At 37.3% G+C, this 21395-nt stretch overlaps 2 protein-coding genes across 2 annotated transcripts; both read left to right on the plus strand.

Annotated features, from left to right (window-relative positions):
* Nucleotides 1-6638: 6638 nt before the first annotated feature.
* On the plus strand, nt 6639-6953 carry LOC110094373 (histone H4-like). The gene has a single exon (XM_020819593.2). The coding sequence runs from the start codon at nt 6642-6644 to the stop codon at nt 6951-6953; it is 312 nt and encodes a 103-aa protein (XP_020675252.1). The 5' UTR covers nt 6639-6641.
* Nucleotides 6954-11327: 4374 nt separating this feature from the next.
* Nucleotides 11328-13271, plus strand: LOC110094360 (serine/threonine-protein kinase-like protein At3g51990). Its single transcript, XM_020819579.2, has one exon. The coding sequence runs from the start codon at nt 11500-11502 to the stop codon at nt 13087-13089; it is 1590 nt and encodes a 529-aa protein (XP_020675238.1). The 5' UTR covers nt 11328-11499; the 3' UTR covers nt 13090-13271.
* Nucleotides 13272-21395: the final 8124 nt, after the last annotated feature.

Below are 21395 nucleotides of genomic sequence, written 5' to 3' on the forward strand. Positions count from 1 at the left end.
CCAAGTGACGCCGGAATTCCGCCCGACCTCCAAGTGACGCCAGAGTTTCACTCGAATTCCAAGTGATGCCAGAGTTCTGCCTGAATATCATCTAACGTCGGAGTTCTCCTCGGCCGCCAACTAACGTCGGACTTCTACCCGACGTTGGACTTCTGCCTCTTGTCGGAATTTCGCCGGTCGGACATCTATCCGATGCTAGATTTCTGTCCATTGCTGGATTTCTACATGACGTCATCTTTCCCACCTTCGTTGCCCGCCGGCTACGATCCTTCTGACTTACGTCACCCACCGACTACAATCCTTCTGACCTCTGTCGCCCGCCGACTATGATCCTTCTGACTACGTCTCCCACCGACTACAGTCCTTCCGACCTTCGTCATCCGCCGACTACGGTCCTTCTGACTTACGTTGTCCACTGACTACAGCCCTTCCGACCTCCGTCGATTACAGTCCTTCTGACCTCCGTCTTCCGCCAACTATGATCCTTCCGATCTCCGTCGCCCGCCGACTACGGTCCTTCTGACTTATGTTGCCCACTAACTACAGTCCTTCAGATCAAACAAACACATTAGTAGTGATTTTTTGTATTCTCATCATGTAATGTACTCTATAAGATGTACATCAAGTTAAGGACTTCCCCAACCGAAGGACCTCATTTGTAATCAACTGATACTAGTGGATTCATTCAAACTGGGCTAGGCCCCGTGATTTTTCCCACTTTTTTCAGGGGTTTTCCATGTAAAAGTATTGGGGTCTCTAGTGAATTACGCACACTATCTTTTTATTTATGTGCGTGCTGGATCTTCGTACAACGCTAAGCTATTAAACTTTATATTTCTCTACCGCCACGAATACTCCAGGACGCAACGCTAAGCTATTAAACTATATATAATATTTATATATATAAAATATATATATATATATACTTAAGAGCTAAATTATCATCATACCTTATTTTAAATAGTATATTATTTAAACACAAATATTTTGCGAAATACATGTAAATTCTCAATTAATTCTAATAATTACGAATTAAGACATGCAACCGCAATTAAATCAATGGGGACAAAGAAAAGGAAGGAAGAACAAAAAGGCAGAAAGCGAGAAGGAAAAAGCGAAAAAGTGTTTGGCCGACACAACTGGTTGGAAGATGGTTGGCCATGCCCATCATTTATTATTCTGCATGGGGCGAATCCCATGTGAATCAAAAGATGGAGAGATTATTACATGAAGAGTGCAAATACAGAGAATTGTTAAGTTTTATCTCTGTGAACAGAAAATCAGACATATTACAAATCAGATAATTCTCTGTATCTGATCTCCACACGGAATAATTTCTCAAAAAGTGGGGGGTCATGCAGCTTAATTTGGCACTTGATTGGAAGTAGGGGTGTAATTGAGTCCAATTGATTCGTGAATTAATTAGCTCGGTTTCAACTTGATAAATGACTCATGTATTGAGCTCGATAAATAGCTTGTATACTGAGCGATAAATGGCTCATCTGTTGAGGTTGATGAGTTAACACATTCAATATGAGACAGTTTTGATTCGACTAGTTAGCTTGTAAGTTGACTCATTTGAAATAGTTTTACTATAACTATATTTAAATATTTTAAAAATTAGAATTAAAAAATTGAGACATACTTAGTTAAAATATCAAAAATTTTATGACATAAACAATTACAGAAAAATTTTATGAATGAACTTTTTATATTATATGTATGCATGGAGAGAAAAAGAAATTCAATTAGAATATGATTTGAGAAAGAAAAAATAACGCTTATTTACTTACAATAATTAATAGAAAAATACTTCATTAATTAGAAAAAAAATAAACCAATTTTTTGAGTATGATTTTAGGATTGCTTACACTACACCCAATAACAGCTTCATCAACTCAATCAACACATTAGTTATAGGTCACAGTTGAAGTAATTAACTATTGACACTCGCTCAAAGTTTTCGAGAGCCACACTAAAGATATTTATCCACATATAGCTACTAGAGCCTTATCCACTTTTTGAACCCTATGAATATAGGATTGAAAAGACTTTTTTTTTACTTGCCATTTTTACTATTCATAGAGAGTAATGTACTTCCAAACTCTCTTCTCCTTGTTCGCCCATTTCGCCTCTCCATTTCCTTAGCATTCATATTACACTTGCAAGTTAGTTCAAGATGTCGCCCATGAGCAAATTTAGATCTAACAACGTTCTCAGGTTCAACCAAACTATGCACGAACTTTGAATATGTATTTTCAAATAAAAATATAAAATGGTCTAACGTAGCCCAACCCAATCTTGCTAGACCTAATATACAAGCTATTTATCTTTCTCAAATCATAGTCTAAACATTCATATTGACCAAGTTAGCAGAAAAATGAAAATATTCAGCCAAACTTGCTAGACCTAATAATTCTAAACATTTCTAAATCAGCCTAACATAGGATTTTTTTTGGGACGGTGGTAGCTCTTTTTAAAGATATATGATTGTAAAGTTTTCATGAGAAAAGTTACTTTTTTTTTGAAAGTTGCTGTAAAAAATAGCTTTCCGGTAAGAAAATTTCTAAAAAGCAATGACAAAATAATAGCCAAAAGAAAGCGGCTTGAAAAAACAAAGTATGAAGAAAAATGTCTCAAACAAATCCTTAAAAATGATTAGATTTGGGATGTTTTCTATTGCCCGATCGATAAGTTTAACAAAGCTCAAAACACCATATGATCCAATTTGCATGGCTCAAATTAGTGGTGTGCATTTCATTTTTTTATTTTTTATCAACTTTTATTTGGAACCAACCTAAAGTTTAAAACTACAAATAAAAAATCAAATCATTAAAATATGAAACTAAATAAAACCAATAAGATCTCTTTAGTACCAATTTAATGTTCAATTAAAGTAACTCATAATCTCATGTCTTTGATATCCAAACAATAAATGATGGACAAATATTTTCTATTTATTACCAGCATCTCCAACCGAAATTCTCATTTTTCACTGCAAAATGCAGTAAAATCAAAAAGTGCCGTGATTCATCTCCAGTGGAACGCCTTTTTGCCTCCAAATCATCGCTCGTTTCTTTCGCGCATTTCTCAGACGAGTTCATTAGAGAGAAAGAAATGGCGCAAGTGAACAGTGCGACACCAATATTGACGTTGCACTGTTCAACTGCGATCAGATGGCAGAAGAAATGACGTTCGGTTGCGACGTTTGAGGGCCTCCATTGTCATCACTAAATCAAATTCTAAAACAAACAAAATATGTGAACACTGATGGATGATTGGGATATGTTTATGTTGATGGATGATTAAAAAAATTATTAAGTGCCATGAAAACTATTACTTTTTACCAAACTAATTTGATTAAGTTTATTTTATTTTGACAAAAGATAAAAATCTATAAGATATAAATTATCTATATATAATTGGTGATACGTCTTCAAAAAGTTCACTTGATCAATACGTTCCTTAATGTAATTGTTACGTCTTGGAATATTTGCGGAGATAGAAAAATATAAAATTTAACGTCTTAATTTCATACGAAGAACCAACATACAATCAGATAAAAAAGATAGTGTAATGTTCATAAAAGACACCATATTTTTTTACGTGAAAACATCTCTATAAGAATCGCTATATATATTTAAAACAGATTAAATGAGGAAGAACTAACGTTTGATCTTCTCTTTGTGATTTATAATATAGGAGGCTAGGAGCCAAGTTTTGCACGCTAATGCTTCTATGATCAACTCTTGCTCGCACCTTCCTGCAAGGCATTATTGCTTGTTTTCTTTGACCACGTTAGTGCTGCACCACATGCAATTAAATAATAATAATAATAATAATAATGTTAGTTGAAATTAGAACTAATGAAATAAAAAATTTAGTCGTAGGGTGAGATCAAAGTTGAAACTGAGAGAGACTGTTTGGGATAGCTTTTTCATTGTTTTATTTTTAGATAGCAATCATACTTTTATGACTACTTTTTTTTTTTGTTATTTTTTCACTACTTTTTTAAAAAAGTTTTAATGAAAAACAATTTTTTTTGCGGCCAATGATTAAGGTTTATTTGAGATTATTTTCTTACTGCTTCTTAAAATAAATTTTTAATACAAAAATTAAAAAAATTGTACTAAAAAATTGCTTTAAGAAGAAGTAAGAAAGTTTTTTTTTTTGAAATAAACATTAATAAAACTGAATATATTTATATATTTAATAACTAAAATTTTATATTTATTTTAATAATAAATTAATTTGTAAATCATATTAAAATATCATTTGTGTTAACTTATTTGAATTAAAATATATATTTTTATACATATTTAAATATAATTTTGATACTGAGAAATTATATAAATAAATATAAAATTTTAGTTGTTAGATATATAAAAATATAAGAATTGTATGATATATATCTAAATCTTTTTTAAAAGAAAATTTAGCTATCTTTGCTTAATAATATATATAATTGGGCAAATGTTCTCATTATTTATTTTCTTTAAGAAATATGTAAGAGAAAAAAAAAAACGATTGTGTTGAATTCATAATTGTAAGTGAATCGCATCAGATTTTGATACAAGTACTAAATGAAAATAAGAAGAAGAAATGGAGAAATAAAAAATTATAGGGTTAAAAGCTATGAGATTTTATTGAAAAAGGCTTAAGTACAAAAAATTGCATAAATTTAGCTCACTTGCTAACCCCTTATTTTTACATTTAAATTGAATCTTGAGAATTATAGAATTTATTATATATGTGGCTATAAAAATTTAAAAAAAGTCAAGTTGTGTAGCCTAATTTCTCATATTAAAATATGGTTGCTAAGTTACTAGAATCTCTGACTTAAGGAAGTCTTTTACCTAGCTAATAAGTCTTTCGATCACTAGTTTCCCAAAAGAAGGAGTTTGCCACTGGAAGATATGATATAGCCGACTTAATAAGTCATACTCACATGATGAGGGCAAAGTCATAAGTTGTAGTCACCTACTCGGGATACATTCATTTGTAGACTTGACAATTTCCTTTTGATTTACAACATAATTGACATAACTTGAATTTGATTAACTTGGCTTGAATTTGATTTTTTAGACAATTCGTTGTACATATGTAGCTATCCCCTAATGAATTCACAAATTTCTTATTGAAATGAATTTTGAATAAAATTAGTTTGAACTAGCTCAATTTTATTTCATACCTCATTTAGGCTAGGTTTCAATCTAGCTTAAATCTAGCTCAAACCAACATTTGAACCTTAGTTCAAACCTTCATCCTTTCTCAACCTTCAGTATTCATTGTTCTTACCGTAATGATTCAATCCTAGAAACACCTTCATGTAGGTAACTTGTGTGTGAATGAATATTCTCCTTCACACATTGCTAGTTCTATGTTATCTTCCCCAACAAGGGCCATCACACTCCTAAAAGTTTCATGGTACCTTACATGGAGAAGTCTAACCATGCACTCATATTCTCATTCACACTCCATGTTCAAATAAATTTCATTCACATGAAACTTAAATAAGTAGCTCGAAAACATAACAGGGACAATGTCATCCGAAATGAACTTTCAAATATATTTCTTCAAGAAAATGAACAAAAATTATAGATCAATAATCCCTATCTCTATATATCATGTGAACTGTTACATGAAACATTATCATATGAATCAATTACTATTGTGCAAACTTGATTTTTTAGATAATGGGTTGTATATAATAATATAATATTATTTTTCTTATCAATACACAATGTCTATGTTCTATCAACATCATTGCTAGTCATTGTATCGTGGTGTATGCATTTTGTTGATGATATTCTTCTTATTGATAAGACTAGAGAGGGATTTAAGTGTTTGCAAAGTAAATTGTATGCATTTTGTCGCCGATGTTCGCCTCTAGTAGTTTTTTAATGCATTTTGTTGGTCATTAAATAAGAATTATAACATTAAGTTAAGTGTTTTCAGAGATGAGAATGCTCATGAGTGAGAGAGTTGCCTTAGATGGTTTCCTTACATAAAATGGTGGCCTCCCGATGAGAGGTATTAGATTTGGCTTATGTTAAGAAAGGTGTTGAGGTATTAGATTTGGCTTATGTCAGTAAATCTATCATAATATCTTTGACACAAATTGAGGATGTAGTTTAGTGGAAAGCAGGCAGCATAAGTATAGGAGGAGACTGATTCTAATTAGATATTTTTTTTCTTATTTCTTGATATCTATTTTATATGTTGGACATTTTTTATGTCTAGTTGTTTAAATATGTTATTAAACTATTTTGCTGAATGTTAAACAGTTTGTTTGTATTAAATGTTTGAATGATTATGATATTTGTATATTTTTATGTAGGGTTGTTGTGTTGTAGAAATCATAAACATAAGAGGGAGTGTTTTTTATTTTTTTTTGCTATAGGTTTCACAAAATTTTTTGGCTGGAAATGGAGATACGATGAAATGTATCAAATTTTCATCGAAAAGTTAACGTCAGAATTTTCAGCGGGTAATCCGTAGGACTAATCTGCCGGTTTATGTTCGACGAATAAACTACATATACTAATGATTAAAAGATGATGTATTATACTATTATATTATGCCGGTCACCAATTATTCTCCTCTCCCAGTATCTGAAAAGTTCTTCGACAACAAGTGAAATGTCTGGCAGAGGAAAGGGAGGCAAGGGTTTGGGAAAGGGCGGTGCGAAGCGCCACCGCAAGGTTCTCCGAGACAATATCCAGGGAATCACGAAGTCGGCGATCCGGTGGCCGGTAAGGTGTGGCGGCGTCAAGCAGATCAGTGGTTTGATCTACGAGGAGACCCGCGACGTTCTGAAGATCTTTCTTGAGAATGTTATTCATGATGCCGTCACCTATACGGAGCATGCTCGCCGGAAGACTGTCACAGCCATGGACGTAGTCTATGCACTCAAGCGCCAGGGGCGTACCCTTTATGGCTTTGGCGGGTAAAAAGCTTGGGTTTGTTGTCGGGGTTTGGGTTATTCGGATGTGTAGTTTTTTACTACTTTAATGTACTAAGTTGTTTGGCTTTATCTCAGAATCTGATTTCACCGTTTAATGATAATGTATTTTGATCTATGAATATGTGTTGTGAAGCGCAAAAAAAATATATTATGCCGGTAAGCCTGCCAGAAATATTTTTGATGAAAATTTTCTCCAAAAATAAGTTTTCGACGCATGTTTCGCTGTTGAGTGAAGTTGCGCCAAAAATCTACCAAAAAAGTAAATTTTTTGGTGAATTCTTCAATTTTCGGCCGCTAGTAATGCATGATTTTCCTACAGTAAGAGTGCACATTTTAGATGTCTTTGGTCTATTATTCAGAGTGACGATGAAATAGATGAGCGACTAAGCCATTAATAAGAGTACACATTCTTTGAGCAGATCTGCCAGCAAACTTTAGAACTGACCAAAGAAAGCTTCTCCTTTGGCCTCATCACCTCTATTACAATTATCTTCAGAGATGTCAAGTATGCGGGAAAATTGCAACCCATGACCTTTCATGCAAAGACAAACACATAATTAGAATGAGATGAAGACTTCGCCTCATCAAGACAAGTGAGTCACTTACCATAGAAAGTCCTATAAAATTTTTGATAGGTGATGTGGTGTTGAACAATCAACAGTTAACTCTTCACAAACTCCAGTACCGACTCCTCTTCAGAATATAATTCTAGAAGGATAAACTTCTTTTTCTTTAGTGCTAATTGAGAAATCAACACCTTCTATCTGGTTGCACACAAAATAACGAAAAACTTCATCTTCCAATCTCACATGTTATTCGTCAAGCCTACTGTATTGTCAAATGCATGCAAAAATTGGATGAAGCATTTTTGGGATGCCTTCATCGTGAAAAGATTCTCGAATAAGTTAAATGATTATGATAAATCTCGTTCCCATAGAAAAGAAGAAAATGACATAACCACCACCACAAAGTTTGGCAAAAGTTAAGTAGGAATGACTTCATAAAAATTCGAGACTTTCTTTATCTCAGTTCATAGAGGGAATTGTAGCCCCAACATCAAGTGCTTTACGAGAAAGACCAATTCTCCATTTAGCATAGAGATAATTCGCTCGCCTTCCTTCGCCGATCTTACCATTTAGTTTTCATTATAAAAATAAAAACCTTGACAGACATACACATCGTACTCTTCCATAAGGATAATCCTAGACAAGTCCTCTCAAAGGAACCTACTCGCACACTTACACAAGCAAGACATGTTAACATAGGTATTCAACTACAAAGAAAATAAAAGAGATAAAGCAAATATCTCATCCTATGGCCCTACCTCTCTTATTTATCATCCAAACCTAGTATGTAGGATCAAAACATCCCAAATAAAATTGAATGCAAAAGATTAATCCCATTCCCTCTCATCATTACAAGATCCAAATAACCATATCGCACTTGCTCCCAACCGCCATAATGGCAATTCTCAAAATTTATGGAACACTTGTCATCTCATCCTATTTGACAAAAAAAAAAAAAAATCTTTTTGCAGGTCATTTCAAGAAGCCAACGATTTTATTCATGAAAGGGCAATCATGCCTGGGTTCGTAGATAAATATAATAAATGGAAAAAGAAAAACAAAATCATCCTATACGACGATCACACTGCACACGCTCTAACACATAATCCTTCACCATATTAAGTGTCAGTGCTCCCATCCTGTCAATATACTCCATAATATATTGAGCTCCTTGATAAAATCCCTCATGCTTAGTTTAACTTAGCATCAAACACCACTCGAATGCCATCAACTTTGTATGAATCCACATGACATCCATGTAATCATTCATTAAATTCATCGCACCTCTCAGATTACCATCACTCGCAACAGCAGCTCCCTCTCTATCGATATTGTGTTCACTCACATCCTTGGCCTTAACTGCTGATTCCAAGGCTAACAACATTTTAACAATTTCTTCCAATGAAATTTGCTATATGCGAAAGGCAAGGTCAAGGTACAAGGTATACGAAAAGGAATTCAGCATCTACTCGAGGTTCTTGTCCCCAGTCGGCTCCTCGACAACCACTTCGATAATCTTTTTAACATCAATGATAGTATCATTAACAACTACATTCTGCTATGGGGCACTCACTTCCATTAGAGCAGCTTCACCCTAGGGGTGTAAATAAGTCAAGTTTTAGCACTATCGAGCTCAGCTCATTAGTCGGAAAGCAAACTTGAAGTCGAGCTCGAGCTTGAGTCAAGCTCAAAATGTGAGCTCCAACTCGAGCTTGACCCAATGCAAACGAGCTCGAGCCGGTTTTTAATTTCTCGCCCAGTTTTTATTTTCCCACCCGGTTTTCATTTAGGAGAAAATAAAGCTGTAGCTATCTATAATGTAATAAATGTATATTGATTGATGGAATTTAAAAGGCTGCAGCTTTTAAGCCTCATTAACAAGCTCATTTAGAGAGAGAGAGAGAGAGAGAGAGAGAGAGAGATTGAGTAGGTTTTTTTTGTACTGTCATAGAGGTATTAGCATTTATTATTCAAGAGTGAGTGAGAGAGAGAGAGAGAGAGAGAGAGAGAGAGAGAGAGAGAGAGAGAGAGAGAGACATAGTAGAATATTTCAAAATAACGCTTTGAAAATTCTTGAAATACACGCAGGTTAGAATTTAAAATATAGGCAGGAGTGAGATTTATACATCATTTATTATTAATGTTTTTAAAATGTTTAAATGTAATAAAATTGAGATGGCTCACAAACTCACGAGCCGAGCTAGGCTCAAGCTCAAAACTTGAGCTCATTTACTAAAAGAGCTCGAGTTTGAGCTTGAGCTTGACTGGTGAGCTCGATCAGCTCGGCTCGCGATCCCATAAACAAATCGAGCTTGAGTCAGCTCGACTCACTTACACCCCTACTTCACCCACACACACTCGCATGTTCTCTAGAAGAAAGGAACGATTCTTCTCTTCATCCAAAGATCCTTCATATTCACCAATCATCCCTCCCGCCATTGGAAGAATGGGAGCGACCATCTCCTTCATCCTTATATGACTAGCAGTAAGATCATCCTCAATGACAACTAGATCCCCAACACTAGCACGTGTCTTCTTTAGTAGAGTACCAACAGTACGATCGATCAAATCTATTGATACTCGTGCCTCTTTTCCAACAATGTCCTTACTCGACATAATTTCTTCCACATACCAAATGCAGCTTGCACTCTCTTGAAAGCAACTTTATTGGAAGCTAGAACACCAAGAAGAGAGAAAAATGTATCTCGATGAATTTGTTCAAGGATAATAAGTTGGAAATAAAAAGTATCTCCTTGACTCGATGCCAGTATTTATAGAGAAACCTATTGACTAGATTATTAGGTCTCTAGAGATACATGAACCTCATAGAAGATTCAGGTAAGTAAATTTGTATTTACTCACTATCTTTTCTCTGATTTATGATTCATTTATCTAAAATTCTTGGCATTTGATGGACAAATGGCCAAATAAATAAGGGAATTAAATGTACATTCATGACTATTTGTGTAGGTACCATCTCATAGGTATCTTACATGTTACGTTTGGGTCACACAAAAGAAGAGTTTTCTCTTCTTCAAGACAGTCTGTTCAAATAACTCACTCAGGAGCTGGGAATGAGCTTATTATTGTAGCATAGCGGACCACATTCGCCACGTCCTCCAAGTAGTCGCCCTCCCTGACGGGGAAGACCACATAAGTTCCTCTCTTAGTCGAACCATTCTTTAATCTTCTTAGCCAAAGTCAATTCTTCTATGCCAGCCCTATCAAAAGTTAAGTTAAAGCACACATCTTGTTCACAAGACATCATTCATAATCGAATCATCATCGAGTTTAGATATATGTCTCAAATCATTACTCACCCTCTCTCAATCTAACGGGGCAATATCAGACCAACTTCCTACCCAACGTCGACTTGATCTCCATATTCCCATGGGTTAACCTTACCTACATCCTTTCTCATAATATTGCTTGTAAGAGATGTCATAATTAGGCAATGATAATTTAGACGCTGATTAAATTAAATTGAGTCAATGACTTCAATTTAGTCTTATGAGGTATGCAATATTTGTGATTAATTCTTAAAAAATAGTACTCGAATTTGCTAATTACATCCAATCCAACATCAAGAGTGGTGCAAATTCATCCAAATTAGCATTACAAGTAGCTTCCAAGAAACATGAATAATTGGTCTAAGTAGCCAAGTAGTTAACCGGCTTAAGGATACCAACCGTACTCTCATTAAATAAGTGGTCGCAGTACAAAAAATGAGTTATTTCTTGGCGGCATCTACTTATTAATCGTCCGATTAACAAAATATCCCTGAATTAATAAGCTACTTCTCCTCCGCTGATTTGATCCTGGATAAGCAGAGAGCAATCATCTCTCTCTATATTTCTCTTTGCTTCTTCCTGAGAATTTTCTAAGAAGAAGTTTGGGATCCGTTTTTTCTCCTCCTTCGTCTCTTTCTCTCTCCCATTCGCCAAGTTTGCTCTGACATTTGACCCAATGGGCTATCTTTCATGCCGAGCCGATTCCTCGATTGGCACCTGTCGCTCCATTTCCTCTTTCTCACCTATACTCCAATCGCATCGCAGTAAGCCTAAAAATGCCCACAGCTCTGGCGCGGCGGGGACTGACTATGCAGGCAACGACAACAAAGGAGATGTTGCTGAAAGCCTCGCAGGAGCCGCATCTCACTCCCATCGTCGCATCCGGAATTTCTCCTACAGGGAGTTGGAATCCGCCACCCAGAACTTCGCCGAGGCCGCCCTCCTCGGCCGCGGCAGCCACGGTACCGTGTACAAAGCTGTCCTCCGCTCCGGCAGATCCGTCGCCGTTAAACGCCCATCGCGCCGTCCAATCCCTTCTCCTGCCCACGAGGTCGACAACGAGATTGAAATCCTTTCCAATATCCAAAACCCCCGCCTTGTGAACCTCGTCGGCTTCACTCCTGCCGGCGGAAAGAAGGAACGGCTACTTGTTGTTGAGTTTATGCCGAATGGTACTCTCTACGATCTCCTCCACTCCAACCATCGCCCTCCAGGGTGGGCTCGCCGACTACGCCTCGCGTTCCAGACGGCGAAAGCCCTCCTCGCGCTTCACTCCTCCCATCCGCCGATTATCCACCGCGATGTGAAGTCGGCGAATGTCCTCCTCGACGATCGGTTCAATGCCCGGCTAGGTGATTTCGGTCTCGCTCTTCGAAGTGATGGAGATGAGAACGACGCCGGCGGATTCAACTCGTCTGTCCGGTCCACACCGCCTGCAGGGACTCTAGGGTACCTCGATCCCGGTTACATCACGCCGGAGAATCTGAGCACCAAGACCGACGTTTTCAGTTTTGGGATTCTTCTACTCGAGATCATCAGCGGCCGTAAGGCCATTGATGTCTCCTACTCCCCACCTTCAGTGGTGGAGTGGGCGGTGCCGCTCGTTAAGAAAGGGAAGGTCTTGGCGATCTTTGATCCTAGAATAGCTCCACCGAGACACCCATTGGCAAGACGGCAGCTTGTTTTTCTTGCTGCTAGTTGTGTTCGATCCTGCAGCGATCGGCGGCCAGCGATGGAGGAGATCGTAGAGCAACTCAAGGTTCTCAGTCGGACGGTGCCGGCTAGGGTTTGGACTGTGAGCACTCCATGCTCCGTTATCGATACAGAAAGTACGCTTGTGAAGCTCAAGCTTGACAGGCCAAAGGAAAGAGAAGAGATACCTGCGAGCGTAAAGAAAACCTCTTGTTCTTCTCTTTCCTCTTGCTCTTCTTCTCCTCCTCCCACCAATACTCTTCCTCCTTTGAAGATAGTTGGACCTCCTAGAAATGGTAGGGTGATGGGTGTTAGAAATTCGACTGACCTTCTGGTTCAGCCTGAAGATCTGCCTATTGGTGTAGTCAACATTGGCTTTAACCGAAGCAATGAATCACTTAACAGCAGATCTAGGAGATTGCTTGTTGCTCCTGCTACGTATGATGATGAGGGGATATTGAAAGTGAGAAGAAACCAAACAGTAAGGGCTGTAGAATTAGAGAAAAAATTAAGATTGGATGGAACCAAGAGTGTGGGTGACCAGATTACAAGTAGAGCAGGCGAGGCTTTATGACTTTTGATCTGATAGTTCGAAGGCCATTTGATTTTTAATTCCTGTTGTTTGCTTAGATTATTTTTAGTGGTAGAAAACTTGGCTTCGTTTGTCAAATGAAAATGTGCAATTCAGATTTTAAATGTTAAATTTTTTTTGTGCATTTGGTCAGGGCAAAGGCTTATATATGAAAATGTTGATTATAGGGGTGTTCATGGCTGCTGTACAAATGCACGTTATTAATTTTATTTCCTTGTGTCAATATATATGTGCTTACAGTGATACTTTTTCTTGATTTTATCTAGCAGATCAAAACAACTCTTTCAGTAATTTTTTTATAAGCCTGAGGACCATTTGGATTTTTTTGTGTATTGCGAACATGGCCAACTTGTGGATTCATGGATTGTACCTATTTCATCTTCATCCAGAACTAATAATTTGCATTACCACTCATTTGCTGACTACACAAGAATTATAATTTGTATTGGACAATAACATTTTCTAATCCTTTATTCTCCTAGGATAATATTTATCTTGGCTTGTCATTTATTTATGTCATTCTTTTTTTAAGCAAGCCTTATCAAAACGTTGATGGTTGGAGTCTCTTGGAAAATCGAACATGCCTTTATTGAAATTTTTATATTGTAGCTATTGATTATTGTGGTAATCTCAGTAGAAAGGTTCATGAATTTTAGTCTTCGTTTGGGATGGCTTTCTTACTGCTTCTTAAAGCAGCTTTCTAGTATAAACATTTTAATTTTTAAACTAGAAAGTTGTTTTAAGAAGCAATAAAAAAGCCGTCCCAAATGAAGCCTTAGTCTATTATTTAGGCATATATCTGTATTAATTGTTTTAGTTGGTATAGCATTGATATCATTTTTCTTCTATGAAAGATTGTGAGACATTTTGTTAAAAACTCATCCTACCATTGAAAACTAGAGGAGCAGTCCTTGATTCTCTTTTTTCCTATCCTGAAGCTACTTACATTCTTTATTCTGAGTTGGTGGCCTCAGATATTTTCTTTTAATGTGGAATAGGAAAGCTGTTGAAGGAACACCGAGAATACTTTAAGACAGACATGGTTTTTCTTGTTCCAACCAGGGAAAATGTTATCGATCTATATATGCTGACCTTGCATTGGTTATGGAGATGAAATTTTAATTTCCTTGCCAATTATTTAACCAGTTTTCGACTCATTGCAGTAATGTGTAATATACCATATATTTGTATCTGGCAGTACCTCTCAATAAGGCTTCAGATTAGCTTAATAAAATTAATCTTAGCTTTTATAAGTTTGTTTTCTACCTTCATTTTCCATGCTGGTGACACTTCTCAGAAAAAGTTGAAAGAAGGAAGCTTCCTGGAATGCTTTATTGCATGGAAGCAAGTCACATGATATCCATTCATGTCAATATTTACTTCTGTGCTTGAATATGAGTTGGACTTTTTGGATTTTTCTTGTGGGCATGATAAGGATGGAGTGAACCTGTTAGGGTGATTTCATTCTGTTCAATTTGAGTCTTAAGGCTATATAGGTCTGCTATTTATTTATCACATCTAATTAGCTGATTAGCTCGGAATGCCACAGGTTTTAAGAATCTACTTGTTTCATTTCTTCTTGAGCTCTTCGTTCTCAGCTACCATATATTTAGATCATGTTATCCATCTCTTACAGTCACCAAGCAATGATTTTTTGAACATTATTGATCTATTTTACAAGCCTCATTACTTTGAAGAATCGAAGGAAACTTGTACAAGCAATTAAGCTGAACATTCCTTTTCTTGGTGGTTAATAATTTACATTGCAAGTGATGGTAGTTTTTGCACTCCTTAGGACTTCTCATTGCTTGAGGGTTCATGTTTCTTACCAACTAAATGATTGCTTCAAGGATAATGTTTTTATTAGTTTTTCTTGCTATTCTTCTCTTTACAGTCCTGAGTTTATTTCACCATTATTTTTTTTCGCTTCTAGTCTATAATCTGCTTATGTTATACCTGTTTGATGATCTTGATCATAACATCTCAAGCTGAATTAAAAGCACAGGGTTCAAATTAACAATAGAGTGACGAACATTGCGGTTGCGCTAAGCAGGAGGATGTTTGGTAGAGATCTTATTGGATGGAAGCAGATACAGGGAACATTGATCACCTTATTGACTGTAAGTTTTAGTTTAAGCTTTTGGAGTCTCATGGATCACCTTTTTGAAATTGAACAATGCATTACATATTTTCTCTTATTTACCCCCATATATTTTTGCTTCTTCAGAAGTACTCATCTCTAAACCATAACTATGAATTGCTTTATCATGATATGGCATATCTAATAGTATTGCATCATTTTTTAATATATCTAAAAGCTTATAATGATGGTAAAATTTACCATCTATTATTTTAGAACACTAAATTTAGTGAGCTTAACCCACCACAAGACAATGAATTTGGGTGTGGAGTGAGTGGTGTTTATCCCTCGCCTTGCAACTTTTGCTTTAGATTTTCTGTTCTTACTACTTCCTAATTTTATATTTGTATCAATAATGTTAGATTTTATATAGATATTTAACATGATTAGTCAAAAGGCTGTTTTTTTTTTTTTTTTTTTGTAATGGACGAAAACTTAATCTTTTCATAGGTGGTTGTGGCAAGTTTCTTTTTTGTTCCGACAATTTCTTTCTTTAGTAGTTGTCACAGGGAAATCTCTAGTAGTTATACTTTTTTTTTTTGGGAATTGAGTGTTTTTTTTTTAATTTCATCTCTTTGGTGTTTGTAGAGTGAAGTCTCTACCAGTCTCTGTCTTGGATTTAGATCTTCTAAATTATACTATTAAGAAGAATATACAATTTCAAAAATCTAACCATGTAAAATTCATTTTGGATAGTTAGGATTAAGATTTGTTTTTCCCAATAATCATTATACCCTTTCAAAATGAGTGATTGGGACATTGTAACTGCATACGAACCCTTTGCCTACATATAGCTCAACTATAGTATGGTCTTTCCTTAAAGTCTTATAGCTTCTCCTTTGTTTTTTTAAAGGATAAGAAATTATCCATTTTTTATTTAGGAGTTGTTTGGTTGGATTACATAAGAGTATAAAGTATTTCAAATGTAGGGGATTTGAAAATTTTGGTGTTTGGTTGTATGAAAAATGAATGTAAAATGAAGTAGAGTAAATTAAATATAGTGTAAACAATATTATTTCATTTTTTAGGTAAGCCAAACTGATGCAGGACTACGTATGAATGCAACCAATTAATTAGGAATTTGCACAACTCTTTTTTTTTTTTTAAATTTGCACAACTCTTGATTAGAATAACAGTGAAATAACCATTAGCATTTTAAAACAACGAATAAAACAATAAAGTGGTCACACCCGCTTAGGCTAAATCACATATCCAGAGGGTTGTAAAACTTTCAAAATAAATTAGTAAATCACTTTATGCCAAGTAGTAGTATCAATACAATCCTTAATCTAACAATAAAAATTTGTAAGCATAAAGGTGCACTCAAACCCTACGTTTACTAAGCTTAGCATGAGCAGTAGGAGTCGTCCTTCGTGACTACAATCAAATGCAAGAGAGAGTTAGATTCAAGAACGGTATTGAAAGGGGGGAAGAGAACCTCTCGTTAAGGAGCAGTGGAGGTCCTCCACTCAACGCCTTCGAAATGCTCGTCGATTGCTTCCACTAGGGTGTCCAGAATGCGCTCTAAGTAGTCTTGGACGGTGTGATCGATCCTTGTATTCACGTCGAACAAGGTTGATTGAAGAATAACGGTGAAGCCGTCCACGTCCCAGGTTAAGCCGTATTCAGTTTATGGATCCGCCATTCATGGAAGCTAGGGACAAATCTCCTTTCGTCTTGATAGTGTTCTTTGAATGTTGCCGAAGAGAAAGAAGTTTCTCTTGCAAGTGTAGAGGAAAGAGAGACAAGGCGAAAATCTGAAATAAGTTTCAGATTTTTGTAAAGGTGGAGTGTTGATGAGGGAGAAAGGAAATTGGAGAGAGAGGGGCAGCTAGGGAGAGAGGGGGCCGGCGGTATCAAGAGGGGTGCGGATGGGGAATTATTTCCTAACTCAAATATTTGATTTAGGAAATAATTAGGAATTGTGGGCTTTGGGAAAATTCGGCCAAGGAGGGAATTATGGATTAGAAATTATTTCCTAAGTGGGGAGTTGGGATTATGAAGTAATTTGAAAAGGATTTAATGAGGGAGGGCAAGGGGGGGGGGCATGCATGGGCAAGGGGCAATTAATGAGCAATTATGATTTCTTAATTTAGGTTTTGGGATTTAGGAAATATTTAATTTAAATACTCATGAATTCAAAATTCAAAATTAGATTTAAATTAGACACTTTCCTAAAATAGAATAACTAAATTAGGAAAGATTTTGAATTCAAATTTAAGTGAATTTGAATTTCAAAATTATCCCAATTAGTCCCAACCTAATTAGGAAACCAAAGGAGAAGGGAAAGTGGGGAGGAGGCCGGCGGCTAGGGGCCTTGGGGAAATTATAGAGCTTGGTTAGGGTGTGATGTTGGTCGGAGTTTGGAGGTGGAATTGGATGTGGCGAAGACGAATAAGGAGGTCGGAGGGGGAAAGACAAAAGAGAAAACCACGAACCCGGCTATCTCCAAGGTTGGTGTGTGATTCGATCTACCTCTCCTAGGGATCTCTCCAAAGTTCTCTCCAAAAACTCTAAAATGCTCTCAAACACAAGAGTGGGAAAACTTTCTCATAATCATTCATTACTCAGAAAATAGAACAGTGGGCTATAAATAACCTAATACAAGAGACTCAAGAAATAAAAGACTAAAAGGCCCTCGGGGCTTACATACGACACTCCTTCTCTAGAAGGGTACAACGGGAAATAAAGGACATGAAATAAAATAAACAAACTACACAAAATGAAAATAAAATAATAGATGACATAATCAAAAATACAATGAATCAATCGTGGCTGTAGATCGGCGACAACGTCTCTGGTAAACCTTCCATGATCTGATGTTCTCATCATTCTCCCAGGGTGGGAGAAAACTCGACTCCGTCGAGTAAGTGTCTATGGTGCTCTCGTAGATCTCTAGTGCATCTGGGTAAATCTGCTACAACTTCTCGTGATCTAGCCACGTTTCCTCTGACTCGGGTTTTCCTTTCCACCTGATCAAATACCTCCTTCGTCCACCTCTCATGGATATGATCTCATCACTTAGGATTGCATCCACCTGCTCTGTCATGGGTGATTTAGGAATATATGGTAGTGGATGTAGGTTTGGGATCTCACAGGGTGGGTTCACACAAGACTGTTTTATAAGTGGATTTGGCGGGTTAAAATCAGAACCTTCATCTGCTACTAAGTTTCTATGTTAAAAGAGGGATTTATATTGAAATTTGCAGGCAGATTTACTACATAGACATTATCGTTAATTTTCTTAAGTATTTTGAAAGGTCCAACACTCTTGGCATGCAACTTCTTAACAGTTCCCGGCGGGAACCGTTCCAGACGAATCTGCACCATCACGGAGTCACCAACCTCAAAAGTTTTAAAGCGTCGTTTTAAATCTGCATGTAGTTTATATTCATTATTATTCATTTCAATTTGTTGTGTAATTTCCTTATGGAGTTCATGCAAATGAGATGCAAATGAAGATGCAAACTCAGAAATCCTTAACCTAGAACACATGAGTATCAGATCTAACGGCGGTTTAGGTTTGGCGACACTACTTGTATACAATTTCATGTATCGGATACGCGTGTCCTTTTGAAATTAAATAGTATTTTAATTGGATACGTCTTTCACGTATCTGACACGTATCGGTGGATTATCGGAGGCGTATCCGTGTATCGGTGTATCGGATATAACACGCCTTCATAAATAGGTGTATCGGTGCAACGTAGATAGGCATACTTCCTCAAGTGAGGGTAAAAATGGAAAAATGCATAAATAAATCAAAATACAAATAATAACTCAAAATATGGAACGATCATGACCATCGATCTTCTGCTCCTCCTTTGATAAACTTTAACGTTCGGATGTCCTCAACCCTTCTGTTATTGTCATATTAGAGTTTCTACTAACAGTAGAACATCAATACTTGTAACTTGTAAGTGTTATCGACAATGTGCCATTGTTCATGTTGATTCAAAATTGGCATGTCAGTATGTGTGCCAATGCCACACAATAATACTATCAATCTGTTAGACCGGTCCACTGGACCGGTCCAGCCAGTCCAGGCGGGACCGGTTCGGGGGCGAAATCGTCCCGATTTCGCCTTTGAAAACCTTGGAACACATGAGTATCAGATCTAACGGATGTCTAGGTTTGAACCCGTATACAATTTCAGAAGGACTTAGACCCGTGATCCGATTGATGGAATTATTATAAGCAAACTCAGCAGTAGGCAAAATAGAATCACAATCTTTAATGTGCTTGCTAACCAAAGACCGCAACAGATTACCCAAACTCCTATTAACTACCTTGGTTTGACCATCAGTATGTGGGTGAAAGGCAGTGGAAAATTACAGTTTAGTGCCCATTTTCATCCACAGGGTTTTCCAAAAATAGCTGGTGAACTTCACATCCATATCCGATACAATGGTTTTGGGTAAACCATGTAAACGGACGACCTCATTGAAGTATAACTTCGTAATGTGAGAGGTATTAGATGTTTTGGAGCATGGAATGAAATGTGCCATTTTGGAAAACTGATCAACTACCACGCAAATGGCATCGTTCTTATAAAGTCCATACTAACATCCTGCCACGAACAACTGGGTACAGGTAGGGGAGTGTAAAGACCCATGTTTTGCTTATGTTGCTTGGCCAGTTGGCAGGTGTGACACCGACTGACCAGCCGACCAACATCTCTCTTCAAGCTGGGCCAAAAGGAGCGATACTCCACGGATTCGATAGTCTTGTTCCGTCCGCAGTGTCCAGCGAGGCCTTCGGCTTGGAGTTCCCAGACCAGAAATTCCCTAAGGGAGGTGCTCGGGATACAAAGCCTCTGGGCTTTGAAGAGATAACCATTCTTTAATAGGAAATCGTCCATAAGGTGCGTGCTGCCTGTGGACAAGAGAGTGTAGGTCTCCTTGAAGTCGGGGCATTCCAAATAATCCCTCTTTATTTGGTCAAATCCCATGACTTCTGCTTTCATTTCAGTGGTGGTCATCATACGACGACTGAGAGCATCGACAACCTTATTTGTGTATGTATATTCTTGAAGGAACTCAACTCATCGACCATGGCGTGCATTCAATTTCTCTTAGGAGCTGATAGAACGCAGAGATTCATGATCCGAGAAAATGACGAACTCTTGCGGGAGCAAGTAGTGTCGCCAATAACGAAGAGATTGGACCACGGCGTAGAACTCTTTGTCATACGTGGAATAACGCTGTCGAATATCATTTAGCTTTTCACTGAAGTAAGCCACTAGGTGACCTTCCTGGGAGAGGACTCCTCCAATTCCGACCCCTGAAGCGTCGCAAGTCACTTCGAAGACTTTGGAGAAATAAGGAAGTCGCATCACTAGGGCTTCCTCCATCTTTTGTTTGATCTCATCAAAAGCTCGGGTGGCGGCCGAGGTCCAGTGGAAATCACCATTCTTTAAACAATAAGTGATAGGAGATATGATGGTGCTAAAGTTTCAAATGAATCTCCTATAGAAGGTGGCTAATCCGTGGAAGTTACGAACTTCCCGGATGTTCTGAGGGATAGGCCACTCCACAATGGCCCTCACCTTCTCGGGGTTTGCGGAAACCCCTTGGGCTGAAACGATGAAGCCCAGGAAAATGACGGGATCTACAAGGAAGGTAAATTTCTCGGATTGGCATACAGTTACTCCTTCCTTAAGACCTCACAAACTTGCCTCAAGTGGCCTAAGTGTTGACTAATCGACTGACTGTAGATAAGAATGTCGTCAAAGTAGACGACGACAAACTTTCCCATAAATGGGCACAACACTTGAGTCATGATCCTCATGAAGGCACTAGGGGCATTACTTAGCCCAAAAGGCATGACTAACCTCTCGTAGAGACCATCCTTGGTCTTGAAGGCAGTATTCCACTCATCTCCGTGTCGGATCCGGATCTGGTGGTACCCACTTTTGAGATCAATTTTGGAGAATAGTGTGGCACCCGTCATCATATCGAGCATATCATCAAGCCTCAGAATAGGGAATTGATATTTGATGGTGATCTTGTTGATAGCACGGCTATCAACACACATTCTCCAAGTTTCATCTTTCTTCAGGGTGAGAAGGGCCGGCACTGCGTAGGGACTCTGACTCTCTTTAATGAAATCTCACTGCAGTAACTCGTCAACCTGCTTCTTAAGTTCA

This window comes from Dendrobium catenatum, unplaced genomic scaffold, assembly GCF_001605985.2.
Source record: "Dendrobium catenatum unplaced genomic scaffold, ASM160598v2 fragScaff_scaffold_745, whole genome shotgun sequence".
Classification (NCBI taxonomy): Eukaryota; Viridiplantae; Streptophyta; class Magnoliopsida; order Asparagales; family Orchidaceae; genus Dendrobium; species Dendrobium catenatum.